Source organism: Periplaneta americana, chromosome 7 (genome assembly GCF_040183065.1).
Source record: "Periplaneta americana isolate PAMFEO1 chromosome 7, P.americana_PAMFEO1_priV1, whole genome shotgun sequence".
Taxonomy (NCBI): domain Eukaryota; kingdom Metazoa; phylum Arthropoda; class Insecta; order Blattodea; family Blattidae; genus Periplaneta; species Periplaneta americana.
In genome coordinates, this window is record NC_091123.1 from 73,019,333 (window position 1) to 73,038,384 (window position 19,052).

The following is a 19,052-nucleotide window of genomic DNA, read 5'->3' on the forward strand; positions in this document are numbered from 1 at the left end:
ACTGTAGGCTATCAGATTTTTAGGAAGTAAATTACCCTACGTAAATTAAGCAAGCTATAACAAAGTAACAATTGGATAAACATTCTCTTATCCCATATAGTACCTAGCCTAAAGAAGACAGTGTTGTGAATTTTAAATTAAAATATTTCAAAACGTTTCCTGTGAATATCGAACAAGCCTAGATCTTTAAAATTGTTGTAATGTTTCACCCTATACCTTTTTTTTTAATTCTGGAATATCATAAAGCTTATAGTTGTTACTTGGATTCTTGTGATAATTGCGTAGGGAAAGATAGATCGTGAATTGGTACACGTGTATTTCAACCTTGGTGGATTAGAGCGATTGGAGCACGGAAAGGGTCGAATGGGTGTTTCGGAAGCAAGATGGTAGAAAGATGAGTCTATTATTTTGAATTGTTTATACAATTCAGTGCGTATTTGAAGCTTTTGAGGAACGATTTTTTAATTTGTGATTGCCACAAGTGGCATGATATAAAGTAATAAAAATGCATTTTTCTATACCTGATACAGAGGAATTCAGCGATGAAAGTGGTTCTACATATATGGTAAGATCTGTCATCGTTCAAAACAGGTGTCAAATTATGTTAATATGGTAATGACATTTCTTTGTTAAAAACAAACTCCATAAATGAGTTAATTGAAAGAATAAGGCGTAAAAATACTTCTATTGTACTTGTTACTTATACCTGAAGACTTTGTAATTACGTTTATTATTGTTGTTTTAAATAATAAAATCTCTTACAATATTGTAATTGATATTAAATTACGTTTTCGAACTTTTTATGTAGTTACGATGATAGGTTTTTACTTGTTGAGCTGGTTGTTAAGGAGATTTAGCATAAAAGAAAACTAACCTATAACATAACATTTCCAAAAGAACTTATTTACGTGTTGATGGTATTCCCAAGTCTGTTGGTGACAAAAAAAGAATAATTGAACAAGATATCACGTAGGTAGCATTATTATTTCGCCTTGCTTTTTTTTACCAAACTAAATCTGAGGGTGAGGACTTTATTATTTTATCTGTGGATAACACCATTATGTAGTCTAACTTATTATGATGTGGATGCTTTCTATAGCAGCACAAGGCGCAAATATTGATAGGCCTGTATATAAAAGTATCTAATGTGAACATAAATATGGATGAGGTGTAAGGAAATTGGTGGTGAAAATAATGTAATGCTACAAAATACATTTTCTTTTTTTTTTTTTTTAATTGATGGCCAAATAATTGTTAGAAGATACGCAATATCCATTATTAAATTAGGCCCTACATTATTTATTTTTTTTAATTGATTTGCCGAATGATTTATACATACACTTATAAGATTAGATCACATTCAAAATGCATGTTACATTTAACAGTAGATAATAAGGTAATTTAGGTACAACAATTATATCTAACGTTGTAAACGCTAAATAATTCAGTATCTTAGTGTAAGTATAAAATCAGACGTAGTTTACGCAGACGTGTCCTTGAATGAGATCACAGACAAAAAATGATTCTAGGAACTGTAACTTGAGAAGTCGACGTAAGAAGCAACAAGGAACGTGCTTAAACGTTTGGGAACTCTGACGCACATACTAGATATAAAAATTAGATAGCCATTTCGTAATATAAATTCACCCATTTAAAAGAGGCATGTAGGAAGTGTTGATATCCATTTTCTACATATTTTTAAATCTTAGAAAAGTGTACCTGTATCTAATCACTATTCTCAGTGCTGTCATGGTAATTTTTTTCTTGCCCGTACGCCCCACCCCTTGTTTTCTCCCTTAAAATATATTTGACTCTCCCCTCACTATCTCTCCGACTGTTATTTAATTATTTTTTTAATATTAAAAAGAAGTAAAGAAATAGTTTTGCTTTACATTTTAATTGTACAACAAGCTTGATTTAAACAATACACCATGTATCCCCACCGTAGATGCACACTTGTCTCGAATCTTGGAGTGTGTATTTGCAGCACTTTTTATTTTTCAACCATTATTTTATATAATTCTGGATTCCAGTGCTGCAGAGGTGGACAGTTTTTGTTTATGAACATTAAACAAAATACAGGAACAGCAAGAGATAATCTAAGATCAGTACAGATCTCCACATACAAAAGTTAGGCACCCGTATGCCGTATGGCTCCATACAGACAACATTTTCTTTTCCCCAACGATTAATTAAAAAAATTGTAGGTTCCCATATGATGTATGGCCCCTTATGGCCTCCATGACAGCACTCATTATTATTATTAATTCTTGCGTGAGGAAGATATTTTTCTGTTCGATATTTCCCCACACATCTTGGAGTCAGGCATTTCCTTCACTCAGTTTATTTTTACATCAGAATGCGAAATTCCGTCATATTCATGAATAATAAATTCTACACTCTTTATTTCATCAAGTTTAGTCGAAATGTAGCTATTCAGAGCATTGTAATTAGGAATCATTTGAATTTCATAATACAGTTTTTATCAGGGTATGGAAAATTCAGAAGCTATTTTTAGAGATTTCAAATTGTAAGAGAAAAAGAACATCTGTGTGTAAGCTTGTATGATGCAAAGTGTTTGAACGTAAAATATTTGCATTGATATCTCACCACCCAGAATGTAATATTTTTTTATGTCTGTCCTTTATCACAATTATTTTGCGAACCATGTTGTTAATTTGTGGCATGACAGCCAATGAAGGGCTAAGGCGGACTGCTGGCCTCATGGTCACATGTCTCAGCAGAGGTGAACAATCATACAATCTATACATGAGTAATGTGTCATCAGCATGATAGGTAACCTCCCAGCTGTTAAAGCTGGTTTTCGAAATCGGATTTTGCTATCTAGCTTACCAGTATCTCCCAAAATTCATTACAGTGCTGATGGGCACTTCTGTGCACTGTGGCCGAAATTTCATGAGAAAATTCCTTTCCCATAAGGACTCGAACTAGCATGAATTTTGTAATGCGAGTCCAGGCATGATGCCTTAGACCAGTGGTCGTCAACACTCATTGAAATGGATAAAGGGTAAGGAGTGTATCGTAATATGCACCATCGTGCAGAAGGGAGAGGCAGAAAGCATACCCGCCAGCAGCCATGGATGCACGCAAGTGCATCTCTTATCCGTGGGTAAGAGACGCTAGCCTGAGGGTGCACTGTGCTGATGACCGCTGCCTTAGACCATGGTGCTACGGCACGAAAGTTGCTACATAGAATTGCCGTAGTTAATTTCGTAAGATTCATTTTTGTAAGAATGTAAATGATGTTAATGATGATAATGATAATTAGCAATATACAAAATTCCAACATTTTCAAGAGTCGCCATATTTTACACATGAAAACCATTCATAATAAGATAAAGATACATTACTAAAATATTTTAAACAATATTATTATGAGCCACCATAGTGTTCTAGTAGCTGGAGCGCTGGATGTATAATCCTGTTCACCCTTGTTCGATCTCTGGCATATCTCCAATTTATAAACTTATGATGGGCAAGCTCATGGTCCAGGTGACAGAGGTTTTCTCTGGGAGCTCCAGTTTCTGTGACATTCCAAAAAATTAGTGATGGGGTATGATTTTCAGACCTCTGATTTTGTCGCTGTGCTAGGTTTGTCACTGGTTCCGACTGTGACTATAGTTTCAAAATCACAGCTCTGAGAAATCGCCATCTCACACCGATACGTGGTTCATAGTGATGGTGAGAGATGTACATACAGTGCGTTCGTAGCTCGGCTGGACCTTTCTGCGGCAGCCTTGGACTGGGTGAAGATTGGTGTGCCTGCCGCCAGAGTTACACGTAAACAACCGGCAAGTCATGGGTACGGAACACTAACTACTCTACTAACATTAGGCTTACCTGCATCACAACAGATGTTGAAAGTGATGACCTTCAACTCGAACACATTTCCTATATCTCCGAAAACAATTTTGGTTCACTTGCAAAAATTCATGTTGGCTGAGTGCATGTATTTCTCCCGTGATGTTGTCCTTCAATTCTTGTAACGTGTGCGGATTTGATGCGTACATTTTATTCTTTAGCATTCCCCATAAATAAAAATCGCATGGAGATAGGTCAGGGGAACGAGGTGGCCACAATCCTCGACTAATTATTCTGTCACCAAGCACACTTCGCAATTCATAGAATTCGCAGCGGTGTGCGCTGTAGCTGAATCCTGCTGAAACCAGCCACTCAATCGTTCATTTCTTGTTAGTTGCGGAAAAAAATTATTTAAAATTGAACTGTTGTGTCAAAAAACATGGGACCAATAATTCTACTCGCGCTCACTGCACACCGAATTCCAACCTTTGCAGCGTGGTGAGAAACTTCATGAATGATATGGGGATTTTCAGTAGCCTGGTATCTATTGTTCTGGGTAGAAACGTGACCGTGAACATGAATCCACGCTTCATCAATGAAGAACGTTAAAAGTGGGTCCACGTCGCCATTATGAATGGACTGCAAAAACTAATTGCAATAATTAACCCTACTTACAGGATCTTGTGGTTGTAAAGCATGAACTACAGTTACCCTGTACTACTTAAGTTTCAGAAGTTTCGTTGCCACAAAAGCTGACGTCTTGGAAATGTTAACCTCTTGTGCTAAACGTCACAGCAATTTGCGGGATGAGTGCTCTAACTGGGCCCCTACTTCATTAAGCTTCTCTTCTGTCAGTACATGGCGTTGTTGAACACGTTTCTTGTTCAAGAAAGATCCTGTACGTCTGACTTTATTGACAAGGTTATGAATAGTTGACCTGCTAGGAATTCGAACATCTGCAAATCGATGTTCAAATTCTCTTCGACACCTTCTTGCAGAAGAGTATTTCACATACGCATCTTCGAGAAAAGTACATTGTTCTAAAGTGTACTCAGCCATTATTAATAGACACTTTATCACCACGAGACAACATAATTTTACTCAACACGCGCACAGATGTCTTTCCCTCACGACAGATCCAACTCGACTGACTGGCGCGTCAGCGGTAGCTACAGCACTACTCTAGCGGCAGGCGCGCCAATCTTCACCCAGTCCAAGGCCGCCGCAGAACTGTCCGGCCGAACTAGGAATGCACTGTATTATTAACTTATATGACAGCTCCAGTGTTCAGACAACTATTAGTCAGAAGATTAACTTGTAGGACAATATATCTGGGATCAAATTAATTATGGTCACACTCTAGGCTAGAGGTCAACGTCGAGAAATCTTTAATACTGAAGCTACAATGCGCTGGCTATGCCATGAATGACTCATCTTTGTAAACATCAAGATAACTCAGGTCAGAGTACTGAGCGGGTTTTATTTTTATTTTTAGTATATTCCCCGTGCTAATCACTTTTGTTGACAGACATTGCACCAGTATATCAATTCAATCCCCAGAAGAGAGATAAGCATAAACATTTCTCTATTGGTGATGGGAAACATTGAAATGTTTTGATTAAATACAGTGATAATTTATAGTCCATATTGCTAAAGACGATTAATTTATATGAATTTAACAGTTTAACCCTCATTATTGATTTCTATAAAATCTCAATAATCGAATGTTGTGAAGTTATATGAAAGAGAATACTGAACACATCGCTGGTCGCTAGTTAGAAGTAATGGTTTGGGTCTCAAAACGAAGATTTGTGTTTGGTACATTTTGGGCTGTACCATGCCTTTTGATTGTAATGTTTGGATCCATTCTGATTTTGTTCTGATGTACCTTATTCCATGCAGAAAACAGTTATATTCCTTATTTTTATAAAATGGCCACGAATTGAAGACTTGAAGAACCCAGGGAAACTGGGACTTTCAGCAACAAGAAACTTCTACATTACGACTGATGATGACATTACCCTTGCAATGTGGCATGTATTGCCGTAATCTTTAATGAATGACTCTGTGAATGCCAGGACAATACAACATTCGTAATCGCCAAGAATCATCCGAACACAAAAACCACACTGTGACAAAATCACTAGGCTATAATCTATCACAGCGATTTTTCTGGAGCTGTCACAGTTCGGAGTTGTGATTGCAAAACCCTGCCACACCGCACCTTTACAACTTCATCATCTCATCTCATTGTGGGTGTAGTGTAGACCAGCCTTGTATGACTGTCAGTAAATTGGTCTACACAACTGGCTTCATGTGGCTGAATGATGGAACAGTCAAGTAACCGCCATTAGTGAAGAAAAAGTTATAATTAATGAAACATATACGCACTTGGTCCTGCGCCATGATGTCGTGGTCTAAGGCATCCTGCCTAGGACTCGCGTTACAGAGTGTGTGCTGGTTTGAGTCCTCATGGGGGAAGAAATTTTCTCATGACATAAATCAGCCAGTGTGTGGGACCAGTGCCCACCCAGCATCGTGATGCACTTGGCGAGCTATGATAGGTAGTGAAAGCTAGCTATAATGGCTAGGGGGATCATTGTGCTAACCACACGATACCTCCATTCTGGTTGAATGATCGTCCACCTCTGCTTCGGCATGTGAACATGAGGCCAGCAGCCGGCTGGTTGGTCTGGGCCTTTCAATGGATTATACACTCTTGAACATCTTCCTATGACCGCATTAACAGTTATATATTAGCCATGGCAACATAAAAGAAATCGAAGTCTTAAACAATTTTAAACTCAATAAATAAAATCGTTACATAAAAATTTTTAGATGCCCTAGTGACCTGGTGCTCGGAATTTATGTACTCCTGAAAAAAAAAAAAATATATATATATATATATTACTGTATTATTATTATTATTATTATTATTATTATTATTATTATTATTACTATTATTATTACATTAAAGAAAACTACATAATTTCAATAGAAACGATGCAGTAGCTGAGTTCTCCTTACTCACTGGACATGATTGTTTAACAGAGAATCTACAATAAAGTGACAATAAATGCAATGTATATAATAATGAATGGAAATACAGTATTTAACAAGAGTTGATTTGTACTACAAGCTATTCATAGGGATCCTGTTGAAAGAGAGTGACTAGGCCTACTTCTGTGTGCTATCCATCGGCATAGATCTGGGCAAGCAAATGGTACTGTGTTAGAGTGTGGGTTCGAATCCCGCATGGACTGCTTACTTGCTTTGGTTTTTTCTCGAGATTTTCCTCGACTAAGTATAAGGCGAATGTCAGCTAATCTTGTGGCGAATCTTCACTCTCTTTTTTGCCAAAATACCATCTCCTACCATCATTTCCACCAATGCTAGGTAACCTTTCAGTTGATACATTATCGATGAATAACCAATGAAAGGAATTTTCGTGTTCTTAATTGGAAATCTAAAACAAAATGTGCAAGATATACAGTATAATAAGTTTTTCTGTAACTATCTACCATGCTGTATTCCATTGACGCATGATTAGAAAAAGCAATTTTCCAGGATTTTACCTGAACTTCCAATAATTATGAAATCTCTTTTCATGTTTGGAATTATCGAAAAAGAGCCACAGTTTATCTGCTTATATTTAAATAGTAACAGAACGTATCCAGCTTTTTTCTGTAATCTGTAGGATGAACTTATCAACAGTATCTTTCAAGACAATTTACTGTTGGTGCCTTCTGCCTAATTAGAGGATTGAAAGTCATTCTTCAGTCTCCTAATTACCCAGAAACTAATGGAAAAGTCTCAATTTGTAAGATGTTGATTCCTGAACAAATGTCATGTAATGTTCTTCCTCTTCCCTTTCCCCCTCACCTTTCCATTTTTCTCCTCTCCTCTCCTCTCCTCTCCTCTCCTCTCCTCTCCTCTCCTCTCCTCTCCTCTCCTCTCCTCTCCTCTCCTCTCCTCTCCTCTCCTCTCCTCTCCTCTCCTCTCCTCTCCTCTCCTCTCCTCTCCTCTCCTCTCCTCTCCTCTCCTCTCCTCTCCTCTCCTCTCCTCTCCTCTCCTCTCCTCTCCTCTCATTTTTCTTTCCTTTTATCTCGTTTCCTCTTATCTCTTTTGTACATTTTTCTTTTCACTCTCATTCATTCTTCTGCTTTTCATTCCTCTCCTTTTTTCTGCCTTTTCTCTCTTATCTCTTATTTTCTCTTCTCTTGCCTATAATCTTCTTTCTATTCTTTACAATCATAATTTCTTTAGCATTCTCATTAAAAATAAATTATCATTTTGTTTAATTCACAGGGTTACAATATCCATATAAATGGAGTATTTCACTGTACAGTAAGATACAGACAATTGCACAATCTGCATGACCAGCTCAAGAAAGAATATGGTGCCAACAATTTACCTGTCTTCCCGCCAAAAAAGCTTCTTCCGTTATCGTCCAGTCAGTTGGAGGAAAGGCGAGCTATGCTTGAAAAATATATTCAGTCAGGTAACTCTTTTATGCAATTTTCGTATGGTTCTTCTGTTTTTGATATTGTGTGCGGAAATTGGCTATTAGGTATCTAATTTCATAGTGTTTTGCTCACTTCAACTCCACTTTGTGGTGGTTACAAACCAACATTATGTGATATTCTGGAGAGTCAAAAATTCATTAATGATATGGCACAAATTTACCAGTTGAGATTTGTTCAAGATGTGATAATTATTTTGTTGGTTATGGGTACATATTACCACATTTGAGAGACGAATCCAGTGCATAATACATAAGGAGTTACGTAGTTGCATGTTACCTCAATGAATGCTGAGGGTCCATTCATACCTTTTACTGTCCCTTCCAGTTTAGTGCAATCTCCCTTATAGATGTGAATGTAATTAGTCAATACAAAATGTGGTACACCAGTTTGGATTGTTATTCGACCCTTTCCTTGTGTAGAATTAATATTATTTACTATTCGTACATTGATTGATGCTCCTGATGCCTGGTTGAGGTTTTTTCCGGGGTTTTCCGTCAACTCATTAAGAGCAAATGCTGGGTAACTTTCGGCATTGGACTCTGGATTCATTTCACTGGCATTATCACCTTCATTTCACTCAAACGCTAGATAACTTCCGCAGTTGATAAAGCGTCGTAAAATAAACCATTTAATAAATGATTGATGCTTTTAAACTGTGAGATTACGAACGATACTAGCTGCTATAGAGATAGTAATGATATAGTATTAGAATGAAATTGATGGGGATGGGGCATTTGAGTATATAAGAGAAAGTCAGCCCACAGTCACTCATTTTGCAGCAAATCTCACTGATCTGTCAGGTACCGAATCTCCATTTTTTGACGAGTAATCTATATACAGAGTGGAAGTGAAATAATCTTGCAGATTGAAAGGAATCCTAGGGTACAATCAAAAGGAATAGAAAATCTATATTATGTTTTGTGATTAAATGCACGGTTAATTAGAAAATTGAGTTGGAAGTTTCAGCAGTTTGACATCATCACCGCTAACACAGTCCTCTTTCTTCTCGTAATACATTCTATGTAAGAGGTCAACGAACTCAGGTCTGTCTGTCTCCCATTGCGAACCTCCCATTGTGGCTACAACATTGCAGTTTGGTTGCATCATTCAGTGGCTTGAAATTAGTGATTTTTAAATTAAATTTACACGAAAACTGTCTGTGCGTGTGCGTGCGTGCGTGTGTGTCCTATTTATGTAAAGGAAAAGTTCATTGCATTATTATTTTAATTTGTATGTATAATATTTTTACTTGCAGTTGGTCAAGATCCTCAGTTAGTAAACACTGATCTATTCAATGGCTTCTTGCTCTCAGCACAGCAAGAAACAAGTTGCGAAAAGAACCAAGAAGTCCCATTAGTTGTCTTCCTTATGAATGGATACAAGATTGCTCTCAATGTTATGACAACTGAGAGATCGGACCAAGTTCTTGAGGTAAGTTATGTCTATTGCTGATGTTTTCAGAACACTTACCCATTCTGCTTTGGAAGAAGCCTACTCACCTCTTCCTTCTCTTCACATTGTCTGAGTGGTTGCTACTGTTGTCTATGTCAGATATGGGCAAACATAACTTAAATAAGCTAGCATGCTTTACATTTGCAATATTCATTCATTACAAAGATATAAGCGTAATACAATCCCCTCACTTGCACTGTGGCATATCAATGTGCTTCAGAAAATCCCTGGACTCTATTATGATGCAGCATTACAATGTGTTTTAGTTCAGTATCAGCTCAAAAGTGTAAGTTCTTAATATCAAGCCGACAAATATGTTATTTATAGTTCTTTGAGTTAATTTAATATAGGCCTACTGTATTTACCCGAATATAAGACGAGATTTTTTTCCCATTTTTGGTTTCGTTAATATACCATGTGTACCTGAATATAACACGAGTTTTTTTTTTTTTTTTTTCATTTTTTGTGTTTGAAAAATGGGGGTCGTCTTAAATTCGTGTATTAAGGAAAATACACAAGTTGCGTCAATATATCGTATTTAGCCGATATGAGACGAGGTTTTTTCCTCTCCCCCATTTTTGCGTTTGAAAAAGGGAGGGATCGTCTTAAATTCGCGTATTAAACAAAAACAGAGCCACCAGTGTAACTCAGTCGACTGAGGCACTTGCCTGCTGATTCAGAGTTGAGCTCTGGTGTGGATTCGATTCTCGCTTGGGCTGATTATCTGGTTGGGTTTTTTCCGAGGTTTCCCCAACCATAAGGCAAATGTCAGATAATCTACATTGAATCCTCGGCCTCATCATAGGTGTTTAGATAAAATCTTAGACACAAAGTAGTAGAAATAGTATTTAATGCTTCAGCAGTTGGATCTCCATTTGTCGTCGAGCATCCCAGTAGTATTTTGCCAGTTTCGAGTTATTGGATCCTTCTGGCTTTCTTATGTTAAGGCAGAGAGGAAGGTGGTCTTTATCCATGATTGTGTCCTTATTGCACAAGGTACAATATGGAGATGTTAATATGGATAGTTCATGTAGATAGGCTGACAGTCATGTCCTGTATGCAACTGAAAGAAGGCTACAACTTCACTGCATACGGACTCAGGAATTAGAAATCGTTGTTGATCATATTCTGTTATCATATTCTGCCATGAATTACCTGCAGTGGCAAGCTATAGGGATTTTTCTAAATGGATTTTCATGCTGTTTTTGATCAATCTCTTAGCTGAGTGGAAAGAAATTCTATGTTTAGTTTATTTTATTCTTGTGCCATTTTTACAAGAGTATCTGTCTTCTCATTTCCTTCCAACTCACATTCTGCAAGTATCCACTACGAAGCAGTTTGTTTTTGTAATTCTGTTAATAGTTTTGTTGATTGATGAATTCACATAGTTTTAAAGAGCTGGCTGGCTACTGTTTGATAGTTTGAATGGCCGACATTGAGTCATACAGAATTACTGGATTAATATAATAACTGTTTCAATGCTGTGTTTTTTTGTTTCAAGTTCTCCTTCATAATGTGTTGAGTGTGTGCCTAATGAAATGTAAAATGAGAAGAGAATAGACACAAAGTTATATTTTGAAGGTACAGTGGTTTCTGCCAGAATGTTTATATGGGAGAGAACAAGAAAATTATTGCAAGTTTTACTCGAACATACCTCGCGTATTTGATGACGACAACAACAACTGGGGGTTGTAACTAGAAGAGGATGTTGCTAAAGATTGAAACTGAAAATTTGAAAATAGCTTTAAATTTGTAAGTTTTCTTTCGTTCTGTAACATTGAAAGTGTAGGTCACATGCAAATGTTTTTATTTTTCCGTAAAGAACATCTTAGAACTTGGGGTCATATTGTATTCGAAGTCATATTAGATTCTGACCAATACGGTAATTCTTTGTACTATAGAATGTAATGTAAATCGTAATTTACGATAATAATTTGATAAGCTAGCATCAAAAAACTATGATAATCCCTTGCGTCTGAAGATACGAAAATCTGTATTTACTATACTCACTAGAGTTTCTGGCATTTGGGAAGGCGGTTGTCTGCTATATGTGTTGTAGCATTTCTAGCATGGCTAATGAAAAGGACAGGCTATGCAGCAACGTCACTTTCGTGCTCATAACATGGCTAACATTGAACAAGTTTATATATAAATGCACGTTTTATAGCAATTCCTTTGTTTTTTTTTTTTTTTAATTTGAACATATATTTATATTAGGCAACTGTCAAGATGCCCATGACTAGACCATGATACTACATGACTCCGATTCGCGCCATAGCCCGTCTTTTTCATTATCCACAATTTCTAGTATGTGATGTCACAATCTTGTACAGTAGAACCAGTTGGAATCAGTCTGGAACAAATGCTTCCCGAGTTCGTTCATATATGAGTGTTTCAATACATTGAATAAGTAAAACTAACATATACTGTGTGTGTGTGTGTGTGTGTGTGTGTGTGTGTGTGTGTGTACACTCGCGCATTCTCTCCCTCTCCCTCTCCCTCTCCCTCTCCCTCTCCCTCTCCCTCTCCCTCTCCCTCTCCCTCTCTCTCTCTCTGTGTTAGTAGACGACCGCCTTCTCAATTGCCGTCGACTCTTGTTACAATAGATATTGAAATCAAAGAAAATGTACTTTTGATAAACATTTTTTATTATTTCCTGTGAATTATTTCAATTTATAATCCATAATTTACATATTTTATATGTAATTATTTGTTCTTCCATATTTCTCTTGAATGTTGAATTCTTTGTATGTTTCTTCTTTTTATAATTGTTTATAGGGCTTTTTATATTAATTAGTAATAAGTTTTGTTCTTCACTATGTTGAATAATAAATAAATTTTTCTTTACAGAAAGCCTGCCATCAGTTAGGCCTGCCAAGTGAATATGTATATTACTTTTCTCTTTTTCTAATAAAACGAGAAGAGGATGGAGATATTACAAGTAAGTGCCTCTGTGTAGTAAAATAAGTGATAATGTTTTCGTTTTTCAGTAGTTAATACTTTGTACTTTCAGGAATAATATTTATAACGTACTTTCAAGAATAATTTTTGTAATGTTATTTTATTACATTAATGTTTACTTGATTACATAAGTGATATCCATTGTAATGAATATGTCTGACTGACTACTCGGTACTACAGCCCTATGTGAGCCTTGGCCTCCTTCACAATCAGTCCCCATTCTCTCCTATTTCCAATCTTTTCTCTTCATCTCCTCACGTTCATAATTTTCAGATCTTCCATCACATTCATTATCTATCCATCATATTCTAGGTCTTCCTCTCTTCCTTGTTGAATAACATCTTGCTTTAAACACTGTTAGAGGTATTCTATTCTCAGCTACTTGTTCTAGGTGACCTAACCATTGCAGCTTTAGTGATATTTTATAAATCTTACTATATCTTCTCCTTTAATAGGTTGGTTGATTTCCTCATTATATCGAATTCTCCACATGCTGTTATCCAAAATAGGTCCATAAATTCTTCTCATTATTTTACGTTCAAATTTTCTTAAAGAATCCTGGTCTGATTTTATCAGTGTCGAAGTGTCTGTGCTATATGTAATAATTGGCCTTATTAATGTTTTATGTATCTGTATTTTATCTGTCCCAGTTAATATTTTACTTTTTAGCAATTTCAGATTTACAAAATATGCTTTATTCCTTGCTTGAATCCGGTCTTTTATTGTGGCACTCCTTTTGATTTCATTATCCATTATATTCCCCAGATAGCGGAATTTTGCTACTCCCTTAAATACTGTCTGTTCAATCTGCAAATCACACGGTATTCTTTTTTCTTCTGAGGCTGATACTGTCAATATTTTGTCTTTTCTATATTAACTCTCAGTTCCATTTTTTCTGCTTTCTTCTCTAATTCTTTATATACTTCTATTATTTTATACTTTCCTGGCTACAATGGCTATATCGTCAGCATATGCACAAATCTGGCTCATCTTATTGAAAACAGTACCTCTTTGATCTATATCCTTTATAACATGGTGGAGAGCCAGTATGAATAATGTGGTAGACAATCCCTCTCCCTGTTTCACACTTCTATTGAACTGAAAACTATCACTTATTTTATTATCAATTTTTACTTTAGCTCTGGTATTTGTCATAGTCATCCTTATCAGTCTAACTAATTTCTGTGGAATTCCCATTATATGCATGACTTCATATAATTTCTTCCTATTAATACTATGAAATGCCTGTCGGAAATCGATAAATAGTATATATAAATCCAATCCATATTCATAATGTTTCTCCAGTATTTGTCTTATGGTAAAGAGCTGATCAGTAATTCTCCTACTGGGCCGAAACCCACACTGATATTCACCTATTACTGTCTCTGTTATCTGTTTGTCTCTCATTAATTGCTGCTGATAATACTTTATAAGCTATGTTTAATAGAGCCACACCTCTATAATGACTACATTCTAATTTGTTCCCCTTGTAATGAATATGTATCTGAGCAAATACTCTGTTAGATTGCATGAAAGCATACCCCATTCTAGTGCTTAAGGTGATTTTAAGGAAGCTGATGGTATGCAAGTAATATGAGCAAATATAGGAAAGGGTGGTGATGATAATTTCAAGAAAATCAATAATAATAATAATAATAATAATAATAATAATAATAATAATAATAATAATAATAATTAAAAAAAATTAAGTTCAAAATGGAACAGGATATAACATAAGTCCCATTTAAAATTTCAATTGTAGAAACTATAAATAATCTCTCAGCAAGCAATGTAATTTAAAAGTTACACTAATAGAGAGTTATTCATATCAGACTAAATTTATTTAAAGGGTAAGATTAAGACACTTACAGTTAATGTTGTTGTCCAAAACTCACAACATGACCACAGGTTACCGCCATTGTGTAGTTTAGTATAATTTGAAACAGATACTGATCTTACACTTGTCTCACACCAATCTAAACTAGGCTGAGGCTTTTGGAGAATAAAACGTTTTTTTTTTTTTTTTTTTTTACATTAATTGGCACAATACTGAGAAATTAGTTTAAACAACAAGGCCCTGCATTATACAAATCAGGCTTTTCAGGTACAGCTCCCTGTAAAGCTGACTTGAATAATTTCAAGGGAAAAATTGTTCCAAGGCTGTTATCACACAACAAGTGTGCACTCAATGCTGTGCTCTGACAATCTGTCAACACCCTTGAAGTATGTGGATATAAGAGGAAAATTGAGCCGGAATCTGGTATAGTTCCTGGATAGCTCAGTCGGAAGAGCATTGGCGCGATCAGCCAAAGGTCCCAGGTTCGATACCCGGCTCTGGAACAATTTTTCTCTTGAAATTATTCAAGTCAGCTTTACAGGGAGCTATATCTGAAAAGCCAGATTTGTATAATATGCGTTACTGTTTCAATAGCAGAAAACTACAAATTTATGTTGCACAGTAAGTGTGCACTCAATGCTGTACTCTGATGATCTATCAACACACTTGAGATATGTGGCTATAAGAGGAAAATTGAGGTGGAGTCTGGTGTAGTTTTTGGGTAGCTCAGTCGGTAGAGAGTTTGCGCGCTCAGCCACATGTTCCAAGTTTGATACTCGGCCCTGGAACAGTTTTTCCCTTGAAATTATTCAAGGCCTTGCATTGTTAAAGTAGCAGGCCGCTCGTCCCACAGCTACCTTCTGTTACATGAATCCTGTCCATCCAGAATTATTTTAAATTCTTAACTTTTTATATAAAAAAATTCTAAGATTTTAATTAAAATTATATAAAGGGATTTTCACTGTATTTATAATGTGTAAGTTAATTAAATGTGAGCTAGATAAATTAAACTCTTTGGAATGGATGGTAACCATATATAAAGGTATATTAAATTTACATTTTATCAGTTTTATTAATGGTATACCCATGCCGGCTCACTTTAAGCACTGCTTCATTTACCACACATAGGATATAATAGGAACTCATAGGTTTTATATTGTATGTAAGTAATTTTCAGGATGGTAAGGTAATTGTTAGCTAAATTTTATGTCCTTTACTTGTTCAGATTATTTGTTCTAGTCATATTATATTGTGTTTCTATTGTTATGTTATATTATATTACAATTGCGAGTTAATTTTCTTCTCTTTTAAATAGTTTTGAGAAAGCTTCAAGACTTCGAATCTCCATACATATCACAAAAATCCATCCAAGGTGTCCATCGTGTTGTTCTCAGGAAAAGGCAAGTACATGTGAATAAATAGAAATTGTCTTTGATTTTAGGCAAAGCCAGACTCAGTCTACACAATAGTTATGCTGATACTGATCTCAAAGTAAACATGCAACAATAAATGCCTCCAGGCCACTCTCAATTTTAGGCTAGGCTGGACTCTGGCTAAGTTGCATACTTTGTATTTATGTTGGTACATTATTATTCTTGACTTAACATAAGTACATTAATATTTAATTATACGTTAGCAAGAGCTTTCTTGGTCTCATATTTTATCCTTCATTGAAATGAATTTCTTCTGACTGATTTAGCTATTGGGATCCAGGCTACGACTTGGAACTCATGTCAAATCAAGTGGCTCTCAACATGCTATATGTACAGACAGTAGCAGATGTAGAGAGAGGCTGGGTTCTCAGCAGCAAGGAGACTAAACAGCAGCTGGCGTCACTACAGGCTCGAGGAGCCAAAAAAGAGGTTAGCCATTTTAATTTTCACACTTGTATTAAATTGTCTCAACGCTATAAGTTAAACTTATGTGTCTGGAATGACTTTTCTTTTTACTTTGCTTATTGCCTCTTGTTTCTTTCAGAACATAGACAATTCACAGAACACTTCCATTAGGCCTATTAATTCCGTTTACATTTTTCCCTCGTCTTTCTCTCCTTTCTTCTTACATCTTCTATGTTGCTTGTTCAGCTATATCTCGTTTCAGTGTGCCTTGATCATTCCAATCTAGTACAGACCTAGAAACAAAATTTGGGCCACCTGAATTTTGTTTCTGGGTCTGTACATGTTTTTCTATAACGTTGTATACTTTCCATAGAGTGTATGTAGTATTATGTATTTTGGTTTCAAATTTAACTCTCTGACGTGCACCCATAGATCTTCATTTGACACCACTTCCAACCAGTAGGTGTTTAATTTTCTTCTAACAAGGAAGTCTTCTATTCCACACCTGTGGAGTAATGGTTAGCATGTCTGGCCGTGAAACCAGGTGGCCTAGATTCCCTTTCAGGGCAAGTTACCTGGTTGAGGTTTTTTCCGGGGTTTTCCCTCAACCCAATATGAGCAGATGCTGGGCAACTACCGGTGCTGGACTGCGCGGACTCATTCCACCGAGATTATCACCTTCATCTCATTCAGACTCTAAATAACCTAAGATTTTGATAAAGCATACTTAAAGCCTACTTAAAAAAAACAAGGAAGGTTCACCAAGTGATAATGGATTCATGATTAGGGACATGAATAGAACTAGAAGTTAATTTATTATCATTTATTCCTCTAATATCAACCAACAAAAATTTCACAACGATTATTCCCCCCATACATTTCATTTGAAATAAGAAATTTTCCTATAAATTTCTACATCCAGAGAAGGCTTGAGATATGATTTTTCAAAATAATCATTTGACACTCATATAAGTCTCATATTTCCATTGCCATCGTGAAGAAGAAAATGTTTAAGGCCCCAAATGTTTATACATTGCCCTCAAAATCGAAGAAGCTTATGAAAACTCATCTCTTCATGTGGTTTCAAGAAGTATACTTTCCATCTGTCAGTGATCATTGCATTCTTTGGTAAACTCGTGGACCAGTTACCAAGGTAGACAGGCTATAAAAAGAAGAACTCCAGAAGCTAAAACAGTGGAAGTGTTAAAAATTCCAAAGCACACAACTCCGATTGTTCAGCCTCCTGATATTTATCACTTTAGACTTTGGAAAAATTTTATTCAGAAGTTCTCTGATAGTGTTTTTTACTTGGCACGAATTTTATATTGCATCAGAGAGGTAATGTGATAAAATTGCAGTTCTTAACACATAATCAGTTTTCGTAGGCTAATTGAGATTTCCTACTCTCTGATCTGGTCAAAAACCCTGATAGAACTGATATTTAACTCTTGCGGTAAATTTTGGTGACGTCCAGAGGGCTTAATTAGTCATCTCCTCTCCTCCACGCTGGGCTCCCCTGAGAGCTTTTATGATGTGATGGAGAGAGTGGTGTGTGGAAAGCAACAGGAAGCTACAGTATTTACCTTTCCTAAGAAAAACTGCAAACATAGCATGAAAATAGGAAAGATTGGATAATACTGTGTTTGCAGTGAAGACCTGCCCTTGGTCAGAACACTGTGAATGAATAAATGAATGAATGAATGAATGAATAAATAAATAAATAAATAAATAAATAAATAAATAAATATTCTCCTACATTATCTATGACTCTCTGTCAATCCTGAGGTAATTTTTCGATTCCATGTCTGAAGAAATCTGCTGGTTTATGGTTAAAGAAGTCATCAAGCCAAGTTTGTAAAGCATCTTCGTTATCAGAGGAGTTTCCTTGAAGATCGATGGATAGAGAATGGAAAAGGTGGCGATTTGAGGGTGCAAGATCGGGAGAATATGTGAAATGTAGAATCACCTCCCAATAAAGCCCCTGGATAGCTGCTTTAGTCATGTTAGCAGAGTGCAGGCATGCAGCAGCACTTGATGCAGTCTTCCTGGTTGTTTTTCTTCAATTACGGCTGCAAGGCATCTGAGTTGTTGGCAATAAATGTCTGCAGCAGTTATGGTTACATTCCTGGGAAGCAGTTTGTAGTACATGACGCCTTCTTTATGTCATCAGATGCATAACATCATCTTCTGTGGATGGATACTAACTTCTGTACGGAGTGTTGTGTGTTGAAATGACAGAAGAATTTTCTTACAGTGTTTTCTCTGATGGCATTCTCCCCATATATGGCACAAATGTTATGAGCCACCTCTGCTACCTTTGCTCCTCTTTTAAATTCAAACAGAAGAATATATTGGATGTGTTTGTTTATTTCCACTTGGCATTCCATCTTCTTTAGCCCACAAATAGCACAGACTTTCTTTAAATCCGAAAAATTCAAGGTGTATTTACAAGCACAACACTCCAAATAATGAATTACAAAAGACAAACGATAAACATTTTCCTAACACATTTTCCTAACAACGCAGTGTCTTGATGGCGAACAGAAACGCTACAAACTTATGGATGAACCTAATAATAATAATAATAATAATAATAATAATAATAATAATAATAAT

The 19,052-nt window shown here is 36.1% G+C and overlaps 1 protein-coding gene across 1 annotated transcript in view; it reads left to right on the forward strand.

Moving 5' to 3' along the window:
- The first annotated feature begins 349 nt into the window (after positions 1-349).
- The window catches only part of Snx17 (sorting nexin 17), a 40,753-nt gene continuing 22,050 nt past the window's right edge, over positions 350-19,052 (forward strand). The window contains exons 1-6 of the mRNA XM_069830891.1: positions 350-565; positions 8,131-8,323; positions 9,604-9,779; positions 12,651-12,741; positions 15,914-15,998; positions 16,298-16,460. Coding sequence (XP_069686992.1) covers positions 506-565; positions 8,131-8,323; positions 9,604-9,779; positions 12,651-12,741; positions 15,914-15,998; positions 16,298-16,460 — 768 coding nt within the window. The 5' untranslated portion in view covers positions 350-505. The remainder of the gene's footprint in view (positions 566-8,130; positions 8,324-9,603; positions 9,780-12,650; positions 12,742-15,913; positions 15,999-16,297; positions 16,461-19,052) is intronic.